General features: G+C 32.2%; 2 protein-coding genes and 1 long non-coding RNA gene across 5 annotated transcripts; 1 reads left to right on the top strand and 2 right to left on the bottom strand.

The window, feature by feature from the left end:
- The first annotated feature begins 223 nt into the window (after positions 1–223).
- LOC105153332 (no receptor potential A) lies at positions 224–8,194 on the top strand. Of its 2 annotated transcripts, none has more exons than XM_011068095.2 (19): positions 224–530; positions 642–701; positions 883–1,023; positions 1,379–1,458; positions 1,583–1,718; positions 2,228–2,328; positions 2,400–2,566; positions 2,644–2,854; positions 2,967–3,225; positions 3,448–3,645; positions 3,754–3,901; positions 4,856–5,013; positions 5,449–5,851; positions 5,971–6,141; positions 6,215–6,343; positions 6,481–6,655; positions 7,188–7,391; positions 7,509–7,755; positions 8,083–8,194. In XM_011068095.2, exons 1-19 carry the CDS (start codon positions 360–362, stop codon positions 8,149–8,151), a joined length of 3,228 nt encoding a protein of 1,075 aa, XP_011066397.1. In that variant the 5' UTR covers positions 224–359; the 3' UTR covers positions 8,152–8,194. The 2 variants fall into 2 exon arrangements, with proteins under 2 accessions (XP_011066397.1, XP_011066395.1); XM_011068093.2 differs by having other exon boundaries at positions 229–530; positions 6,478–6,655.
- On the bottom strand, positions 4,993–6,137 carry LOC147909882 (uncharacterized). Its single transcript, XR_015545054.1, has 3 exons — positions 6,016–6,137; positions 5,293–5,925; positions 4,993–5,082 (listed from the first exon to the last, which is right to left on the bottom strand). It is a non-coding gene; the product is annotated as an uncharacterized LOC147909882 (long non-coding RNA).
- A 511-nt stretch (positions 8,195–8,705) lies between the features above and the next one.
- On the bottom strand, positions 8,706–11,074 carry AQP (aquaporin). 2 transcript variants are annotated; one of them, XM_011068098.2, is made up of 5 exons: positions 10,686–11,074; positions 10,159–10,343; positions 9,591–9,865; positions 9,126–9,264; positions 8,706–9,049 (listed from the first exon to the last, which is right to left on the bottom strand). In XM_011068098.2, the coding sequence occupies exons 2-5, from the start codon at positions 10,337–10,339 to the stop codon at positions 8,847–8,849; spliced, it is 798 nt and encodes a 265-aa protein (XP_011066400.1). In that variant the 5' UTR covers positions 10,340–10,343; positions 10,686–11,074; the 3' UTR covers positions 8,706–8,846. The 2 variants fall into 2 exon arrangements, with proteins under 2 accessions (XP_011066400.1, XP_011066401.1); XM_011068099.2 differs by having other exon boundaries at positions 10,159–11,074.
- Positions 11,075–11,095: the final 21 nt, after the last annotated feature.

Raw genomic sequence — 11,095 nt, 5'->3', positions numbered from 1 at the left:
TCTCTTAATTTCTTTAATAGCATTTTATCTTCAAAAAAGTTGAAACAAAATTTATCATTGTCACAACAAATATCATTTTTTTTCTCTTTATAACAATTCACGGGTCATATTTGGCTATTAAACGACTATATAATACAGCAAACCGTAGAAAAGGTTTTGCTATAAGCTTATATTTAGAATCTCCGTTACGCAGCGGGTTTCCATCGTATTGAATCATACGGTAAATTAGATATAACTAATTGCATTATGCGTCTCTGGGACACAAGTCCCGCGATAGCATTTTCTCATTTGAGCATCGGGCAAGCTCAAGTTCGCATTGAAATTTACCTTAACGTCGTTCCGCTTAAAGTTGCCGAACCATGACAAAGAAGTTCGAATTTAATTGGCGCATCGAAGTGCCGGAGCTCTTGAGAAATGGCTCGGTGTTCGATCGATGGTTTGAAGACAAGGAGACTACTGAATACGAGCCGAATTGCCTATTTAAAGTCGATGAGTATGGTTTCTTCATATATTGGAAAAGTGACGGCAAGGTAGCTTACTGCAGAATCCTTGTAGATTTCTTTCTAAACAAATAAATTTTGTTCGGTTATTATTTTTTAATAATCGAATTCACGACGTAAATAGCTCATGACTTTTTATAGGATGGCGATGTTATAGAACTGGCTCAAGTGAGCGACATTCGTTATGGGGGCACGCCAAAGGTAAAAAAATTCGTAAAGAAAAATAATCCATACATCATAAAAGCTTGCAGTGACATTGCAACATTTACAATGTTACCGTAATATTGCTGGATCGTTGCAATGCTGCTGGAATAATCTGTGAGAACAATATTAGTAATAATGGTTTGTTTCATCGAGTAACGTCGACGATCGATTTATTTAGGATCCAAAGTTATGCAATAAATTAAGTAAACACGGAACATCTGAGCAATTAGACCAAAAAAGTTTAACTATCTGTTCCGGAGTGGATTATACGAATATTACTTATCAGCACATTGTATGCCCGGATGCACAAATGGCTAAGGTAACAATCAAGAAGTTGTGAAAGAATTAAGATTGTATACATAAATTCAAACTTTAGAAAATCTATGAATATTATTGCAACTTTTTTTAAATTTAATTCTAAAATGTTATATTCTTATCATAATTAAATTACTCAAGCTGAGCATTGATCGTTAACATACAGAATTACATTACTTATAATTTAATATTTAATTTAATTATTCAATTTGCTCTTTTATCTTTTGTTTTAAATATACATTTGATTTCCGTTTGCATTTATTTTGTATGGCTTTATCGATAATGTAATTAGTGCTCTCAATTATCTTCTTATTTAACTTCTCTATATGTTAATGTTAATCTGTGGTTAATCAATTCAGGATTGGCAAGCCGGTTTGCGTTTAATTACGCACAATACAAAAGCAAGTAACGTTTGTCCAACAATACAGCTTATGAAGCAGTACGTATTCATTAATTCAAATCCAATATAGCTGCAAAAATATAACAAATATTTGTTCGAATGCTGATGTCGTTTATTTTGATCATTAAATAAAATTTGGCTGCTCATTAATCGGATCTGCCAGTTGGATGCGGCTAAGTTTTCAAGTCGATTCGAAAGGAAAGGTTCCTGTGAAAGTGATATCAAAGACTTTTGCATCTGGAAAGACCGAGAAACTCGTTTATCAAGGATTATCGGAACTAGGTCTGCCCAGTGGAAAGGTAAGTCAATAAGAGAATTTTCAAAAGGAAAAAGCCTTAATTAACGTTTGTGAATGCGATCAATAAAGTTTACTTAAAGTTCATTTAAGAAAATTCCAAAGTTATCGCTGCAAGTTGTACGACTTTTTCCTATTTCAAATGGAATAGAGAATGAATAGCTTTTTCATTAATTCAATAACGTAAAAGTGTTTCGCTTACAAATGATTTTTGCACGTAAATCTATTTTTTACACGTAAAAAAATAGTATTATTTTGTATATTTACAAAGTTATTACTTCGTATATATACGAAGTTTGTACGTTTTTAAATATTATTATTTGATATTTAATTAGGCGAATATTATTCGATATTTAAATATGTTGATATTAATTGTAAATGAGAATTGATATTTATATTCAGATTGTAAATATCAATTCTCACTTACTAAATAAATATAAATTAATAATATAAGAAAATATATCAACGCGCGCGCATATTATATTTTATAAATTGTTATTTCTCACGTTTTAGAACGACAAAATAGAACCAGAAGCCTTCACGTTTGATAAATTTTATAGTTTGTACTTCAAGATATGTCCTAGGAATGATATAGAGGAGCTTTTTCAATCCATGTAAGTATTAAGTTGGATTTTGTATAATTTCTCACATTATAAAAGACATATCATTATTTTCTTGTTTATAGCACGAAAGGGAAAATCGATACCATAAGTTTGCAGCAATTGGTGGAATTCATGAATACAAAGCAGAGAGATCCGCGACTCAATGAGATCTTATATCCACTGTATACAGAAAAGAGATGTATCGAGATTATTAATGACTACGAAACGGATGAGAAAGAAAAAGCGGAAAGTGAGCTCCCACAAAGTTTAATTTATTTTTCGTTATCGTCCATTTTTTATGTCATGTTCTAATTTTATTATTTTCAGAGAAACTGACGAAGGACGGTTTTATACGATACTTGATGTCAGATGAAAACGCGCCGGTATTTTTAGACAAATTGGAAGAATGGATGGACATGGACCAGCCGCTCTCGCATTATTATATCAATTCGAGCCACAACACTTATCTTAGCGGCCGTCAGATTGGTGGCAAAAGCACTGTTGAAATGTATCGACAGGTTCTGCTTGCTGGTTGCAGGTAATACAATCTTTCAATTTCTAACGACATATAGATCGAATAGAAAACGATATACAGATCGAAAAATATTTCAAAATGATTTCGGATGGAAAATGAAAAAAGACTACTGCAGGTGCGTCGAGTTGGATTGTTGGGATGGAAAGGGTGAAGATGAGGAACCGATTATAACTCACGGCAAAGCTATGTGTACCGACATCCTTTTCAAGGATGTGATTTATGCTATACGAGACACTGCATTCGTCACTTCCGAGTATCCCGTAATTCTGAGTTTCGAGAATCACTGCTGCATGAAGCAGCAATATAAATTGGCTAAATATTGCGACGAAATATTTGGTGATCTGTTGCTGAAAGAGCCCTTAAAAGATTATCCCGTGAGTGAGAGATGCGTCAAGAGACATCATGTTTAAAGCTGCTTTTACAGTAGCCGCGTTGCAGCAATCAACATCAAGCTAGTTCAACTTTAATTGGACCGCAACGCTTGCGACACTCTTGCGACGCGCAACGTTGCGATGTGACTAATGTAGAACCAGCTTAATGATCCAATCAGCAAAATTAAAATTAATCATATATGTGAACGTGTACATTATTTTCAGCTTGAGCCTGGATGTCTTCTCCCTCCGCCAAGCGCATTGAAAAGTAAGATATTGATAAAAAATAAACGATTGAAGCCGGAAGTGGAAAAAATCGAGCTCGAGCTTTTCCGTGCCGGACAATTCGAAGACAAGGATGAAGTGGTAGAAGATGCCAGTGCACCCGCAGCTGCTCCACCTCCAGAACCAGAGCCACCGAAGGTGATTAACCACATTAATGAATTTTCAAACAGTTAAATTTCATTTTATCTTTCTCATTCTTTTTGAAAAATTAACTATTTTACACATTACCTTTGATACGTTGTGCAGGAAGGCGAAGCTCCTGCCGGAGGCGAAGGTACTGAAGAGGTACAAGCGATCCAATACACGGGCAGTACAATGCAAGTTCATCCTTATCTTTCGGCAATGATAAACTACGCGCAGCCAATAAAGTTTCAGAGTTTCGAAGCTGCAGAGAGTACGTGATACCATTTATCGAAACATTCTACTTATCAGTAATTGTATAATAATTGTAATAGTTAAGATGATCAATGTATAAATTTGTAATAACTTTAAGAATTTATGAAAATCATTTTTAACATTAGAGCATTAAATTAATCAAAATAACTGGTTTATAAATTTTTAAATAACGGTGTTTTTTTTAAACTTCCGCATTTTTGCACAATCTGTAAATGATTAAACTGATTAATTTATTTTTTCTCTTTATTTCTTAAAAAATATATATATATATGTAGTATTATATATTTAAATAGTAAAAATATATAATTAGTCCAATTTTTCAATTTTTTTCAATTCGCAGTACATTAAATAACGAGCCAAATTTATTGAAGTCATCAGAGCATATGTTCAGCACAGATCTATTTATCAAATAATATCGTTAACACCACAGAAATAAAAAATAAATTTCACAAGTTTTTATTTTTCATTTCGTGTTAAAAGTAATTTTATTATACTGACAATATATATCGCTTTGATTAAAATGAATAAACACGATATAATTTAAATAATTTTCACAATTTTAAAAATATTTTTTACCTCGCATCTCATTTGCTTTTATATTTTTTCATTTTTTTTTGAAAAACAAAAAAAATTCTATATTAGTCCTACTATTAAAATTATTATCTATGTATATTTATTCCTTTTTTGGAAGCTTCTAAGATATTGTAAAATCATGCAAACATTTTATCCAGCGAATACGTCCAGTGAATCAGTAAATGCGTGAAATTTATTATACTTTCTTTCTCGCGATGAGTTTTGTGTGCCATATATGTTTTAAATTTACCGAGGTAGCGGGTGTTTATGTGGTAGTGCGTACGTCCTGGAGACTTAAGGAGAGTTAAATGAATGAGCGTACACGTGCGCACGTGTCGCGCGCGCGACATGTACTAATGTCTCGACCCCGACGTTGCAGGCAAGAATATACATCATAATATGTCTTCGTTCTCCGAGACTGCCGCTCTTAACTATCTGAAAACTCACTCCGTGGAGTTCGTTAATTACAACAAGCGGCAAATGAGTCGAATATATCCAAAGGGCACGAGGGCTGATTCGTCGAATTACATGCCTCAGGTAACTGCGACGATACACAAACGCATTTAGATTCCCCGCAGTTATTATTCACGTTATATCTGTATATCTCTGTATAGAAAGAACGGTTTTAATATCTAAAAATTTAGCTAGATACAAATCTAAAAATAATTTTCTTGTACTCAAAATAATTATGATTATTAAGTTAGAATGTTAACATTTGTTTGCAGCATTGCTGATCATATTTGAGTTACTTATATAATTATTTTAATATATATAGTTCAATAAAATTATTTTCAGATCTTTATTTACAATACTTACATTTTTAAGATTCTTGGCAAAAGCGTTTTTTTTTATTGTCTAATATATATACGAACTGCATCGAAAGTCACACGTTCTTTCATTAAATATTATTTTAAGAATAACCATTTTGTTTTACATATACTTGTTTTATGCGAGGTATTCTTATCTATTTAGATCTTTTGGAACGCCGGCTGTCAGATGGTGGCTTTGAATTTCCAAACTCCTGATTTGCCGATGCAGTTCAATCAGGGAAAATTCGAGTATAATGGTACGACGGGTTATCTGTTAAAACCGGATTTCATGCGAAGACCCGATCGAAGCTTCGATCCCTTTTCTGAGGACGTCGACGGAATCATCACCGCGCAGTGCGCGGTTCAAGTCATAGCCGGGCAATTCTTGTCGGATAAAAAGGTGGGCACGTACGTAGAGGTAGACATGTACGGTCTACCAGCAGACACGATCAAGAAGGAATTCAGAACACGGATGGTGCCGGCGAACGGTCTGAATCCGGTCTACAACGAGGAACCGTTCTTGTTCCGGAAGGTTGTGCTTCCTGATTTAGCAGTACTCAGATTTGGTACTTGGCCTCTTTCTTTACGTGGATATCCATTATAATATAAATTTGAATAAATTTGAAATAAATGTTGATATCTACAACTCAAATATTTTTCAATCATTATGTTTCATTTCCGGCAGGTGTGTACGAAGAAAATGGCAAATTGCTCGGACAGCGAATCTTACCTTTGGACGGTCTTCAGGCTGGTTACAGACACATCTCCTTGAAGACTGAAGCGAACTTTCCGATGGCGTTGCCCATGCTCTTCTGCAACATAGAATTGAAGATTTACGTCCCCGATGGATTCGAAGGTAGGTATCCCAGCGGCTCAAAAATAGTAGCACTCTTCACGGCGTTCTCTCACAAGCACGCTTCCAATTTCAGACTTTATGGCCGCCTTGTCGGATCCGGGTGGTTTTAGCAAGGCCGCCGAGAAGCAAACTGAAACGATGAAGGGACTCGGAATAGAACAGACCGATGCTAAAAAGAAGAAAGAAGAAGAAGTGAAGAAGGGTAACAAAATTATATATAATTATATTTTTATATTAAAAAATAATGATTCAGTTAAATGATAAGAGAACAAATTGCACCAAATATTATTTAATTTTTACATATGTAATATGTATATAATTCTTACATAATTTCAGCAGAGACATTGAAACTGGAACCTATTACGTTAGAATCCTTAAAAAAAGAGAAAGGTTTTAAAATAGGCAAAAAGCACCAGAAAGAATTGGATACTCTAAAAAAGAAACATGCTAAAGAGAGGCAAACTATGCAGAAGAATCATTGCAGTGCCATCGAGAAATTAACTAAAGGAAAAGAGTGCGTTGAAGTTTTCTACTTCAATGTAATTCTATCGCGCGAAAGAAATTTGAGAAATTTAGAATATTATATTTAATATTATATGTATAATAAAATATCTCAGGATCATTTAACGGACAAATTACGGGAACATATTTTATAAATAAAAATAGAAAAAAATGTTACTTATGTGAAATTTGTGATTAGAAATTCTTTATTACAAAGTTATAAACAAATATTAAAACGAAACATGAAAAAGGAAACAACGTATTTTCCATTGTATAGAATATAAAAGTGTACATTTCATGTATGGAAAGATAAAAGATGTTAGATTTCCATCGTCATAAAACAATAACTGCCATAAAATATCAATATTCTATATCGTTCCGTTTCAATATTTGTTTATAATTTCGCAATAAAGCATTTCTAGCTAAACTTTATATAATATTTTTTTATTATATTTCCTTTGATAGAACAGGCTCTTATAGTTTGTCCGTTAAATCATGAGACTCTGTATATTTAATATGTTATTTAATGTAAATGATATTTTTAGCAAAAATATTCTCGCGCAAGATGCAAATGTCAAGAAAATTATAAGCGAACAAACAGCTCAATGGTCCACCATAATGGAAAAGCAGAGGAAGGAGGAATGGGATTTATTGAAAAATCAGACACAGAGTTCTCGTGACGAGTTAAAGAGACTGATCGAGATCGTGCAAGCTACACAAATTAAACAATTACAGACGAAGCACGACAAGTTGGTTCACATTATTTATTTGTTTTGTTATATTTCCCAAATCTTTCATACTGTAAAGATTTGGGAAATAAGTTCTAATATTTTTTGCCATATTGTTTAAACACGTTATTATTGTAGAGACATAAAGGATATGAATACTAATCAAGCGAAAGTGTCTGTGGAAACGGCGAAAGAGGTGATGAATGATAAGACTTTGAAGACAAAGGGTGAGAAGGACAGGCGACTTCGCGAAAAGAAGCAACAGAATACAAAGAAATTCGTGGAAGAGAGAAAGACTATAGAGATCAAGCAGGGTCGTGAGAGAGAGAAGCTGAAGGCTACACATGAAAAACAAGTAGAAGAGTTGGACAAGGACATCAATATAGTAAGTTTGAGATAGCTCTTCGTCCTAACGATCTTTGTTAATAATATATCGGATTTTCTATAAGTAAGTTTGTAGAACGTAGAAGCCAGTAGCATTCTTTTCTTCATGATTCTCTTTAGAGTTTTCAAATTAAGTTTTAACGACTTAAAAATTAATTTCTGTTCTTTATTGAATGAAAAAAAAAATCTATAATTCTTATTATTTTATTGTTTAATGTGAATAGAAAAAACGCGTAATAAATAAAGTACAATGAAAGAATTGTAATTTTTATTTTTAAAATTAATGTAATTTTGTAAAATAATACACATTGATTCGATAATGTTGCAGAGTATTGAAATGTACGAGAATGAAGTGGTTGAGTACAACTTATCGCCTAAGGTGGAATTCTATATATAATTTTTTTTAACATTTCTAATCATTTCTAATATTCATTTATTAATATTATTATTTTCTATTTTATGTATTATATATATATTATATATATATATATATATATATATATATATATATTCATATTTTTCATACTTATGCATATAAAAAAATAATAATTGTAATAATAATTGTATGAAAAATTATAATATAATTTTTTATACAATTATTAATTATTGCCGCAAATTATTTTTAGTTATATATGATACATCATAAAGTTCGTGTATCATTATTAAACAAATATTTATGTATTGATAAATATATGTGGATAAATAAATAAAGAAGGTGTTAAAAAAATAACCTTGTTGAAATATTTTACCTTAAATTCTGTCATAAATTATGCTATTGTATCAGTCATCAATTTCTTCTTCATGAGGGATTGCAGAGGTAATATCGATTAAATTATTATATAATATTTTTAAAATATTTATTAATGTAGGTTAATAATTTTAGAACACTTTTTTGTTTCCAAAGTGTAATCAGAACTGCGAAACAAGTTCATAATTATTTACACGACAATGGGAATGTATAAAACTATCATTTAATTTTGGCACGCAATTTTGTACATTGTTAGACTTTTATGCATTATTAAAGAGGTACTGACGATTATAATTATAACACAAACCTTTAAATTCTCTTGAAAATAATTTTACATTTTTTATCTAGTAAACGGTATCTGTATTTTCCTGTACTTGAATGAAATTTTGTACAAACGACATACGGTACACGTGCAAAGAGGCGATAGATCCGATGCATGCTCCAATCCAATAAACTATCACATGCTCCATAGATGAAGTTCCCAGACAGCCATATTTTAAAGAAGTTGCCAGTGCAGGATTAAAGTAACCACCGGTGTAATTGAAAGCTGAAATACATTTTAAAGATTAACGATACAGGCATTCTTTCACATCATAAGAAAAAATATAGAAACATTCATCAACCTGCAACTACTAAAGACGTCCCCACGAAGGCATCGATGACCGTGCTAAACCTCGGGTTCAGGTCACCCAGCACGCGGGATATCACTCTGCACACGCACGTTGCAATGCATTCCACAAGCGCTCCAGTTATAGCGGATACCTGAAAAATCATCGCAGGTGCTTTCCAATTTATAAAATTATTTACAATCGCATCTCAAGTAGAACATAGAAGTCATAACATCATGAGGACATTATCATTCATCACTTATAAGTCAATTTTTAAGTATAAAATGAAGACGTTCTGTGATATCATTTTGACTAAATTATGACTTCGTGTTCTACCTGGGACGTATTGAATTATGAACACGTACTATATATTGCGCAATACGTCGAATGAATAATGAAACTCCTACTTAAAATATTATTTAAAAATTAATATTAGTTTATAATTCGTTGATGAGATTAAAAATGACGATTCAGTCTTACCTGCAAATCTGTAGTGCAATCGCCATAGGCTCTATTTTTGTGCGTAGAAGCGAATTGTAACGCCCACAATATTTGGATATATTTAAATATAAGAAGACCGCCGGCCAATTCCGCGCATATCGATAAAAATGCGATAATCAGAGGCTTTTTACGTATTACTACATCCTCCATGTGTGTATAAGGACACGCAGAAGCTTCATCCCAGTTTATTGACCACCAGATTGTTAGTAGAAACAAATAAAGCGCGTACATCCATACTCCCCAATTGTCCGCAACTAAAGAAGTTCAAACTTTTTAGGGGGAAAAATACTTAGGACCAGTGCTATTGTAATATGTACAATAAAATGACAAAAAAATAATATAAAACATTTTAATCAATAGTTTAAAAATACATACAATGAAAAAATATAATTATAATGCTAACATATATATGTAATAATAATACGCAATATATAAATATAATTGCAATATAAATAATAGATCTCTGAATCCACAAGATTATCATTCATCAAAGTTAATTATAATATCGTCAATTAATACTTATACTTATAAAACAGAGTCGACTTACTTATAATGAGCTCGAAACATGCCCCACAAAGTTCTGCTGTAGCTATGAATTCAAAAATCAAAGCTCTTGTGAGAGGATAAGAATCAAGATAAAATAATGCATATAGCCTTAGCCAATACGCTATCCAAATCGTGACTCCAATGTACGCTGTAGACACTATCAAGTCTATTGATCCAGGCATTATCCTATTGAGATACGTGCCATTTAAACAAGTGCGGCATCAAGCATAATGAAAACGTATGAGCGTAATAAAGCATATCCGATGAACAATCATATACCACACATTAAAGAGAGATCTACAGTTATACCATCCAATACAGTGATATAATTAATATTTTTACAACGGATCATAAATTTATAAATTATTTATGCGTATACCATCTTTCTCATTAAGATTAATTTTATCATGTAATAATGTGCATATGATAAAACGCGAAACTAACGATGCATTATGTAATTTATGTAATTGATTCACTAATTCTATAATATATTGCATAGTTTAATAGAGAAACACAGCAAAAACTTACAAGGTAATCACCAAATCACACAGGCTACTATTTTAACTTTTATTATTTCGATTTTCATAAAACTTCGCGCACGAGACATTCGCATTAAGTAGGGCTTCACCTAGCGGTTATTTAAAACTAAGAGTACCAAATATATCTGCGCGAATATGTCGCGAGGCTTTAAATAACTCGCCGAGATTGTCTCGAAGCATAGTACTATGAAGCAACGAATTTTTATTGATTCGGTTTAAAGAATAATATATTCGAAATAATTAATTTAAAAAATTACTCAGCAAAAAAAGATTATATCTCAATAAAATATAATTTGGAAATACATTATACTTTCGTGAGTACATAATCGACGAAGATTCTCGTAGAGAACTGAGTGGCGCAATGCATCAATGACGTCGTGGATGCTGCAGAATGTATAT

This window comes from Acromyrmex echinatior, chromosome 4 (genome assembly GCF_024713525.1).
Source record: "Acromyrmex echinatior isolate Ae372 chromosome 4, ASM2471352v2, whole genome shotgun sequence".
NCBI lineage: Eukaryota > Metazoa > Arthropoda > Insecta > Hymenoptera > Formicidae > Acromyrmex > Acromyrmex echinatior.
This window is presented reverse-complemented; position numbering and strand designations above follow the sequence as displayed.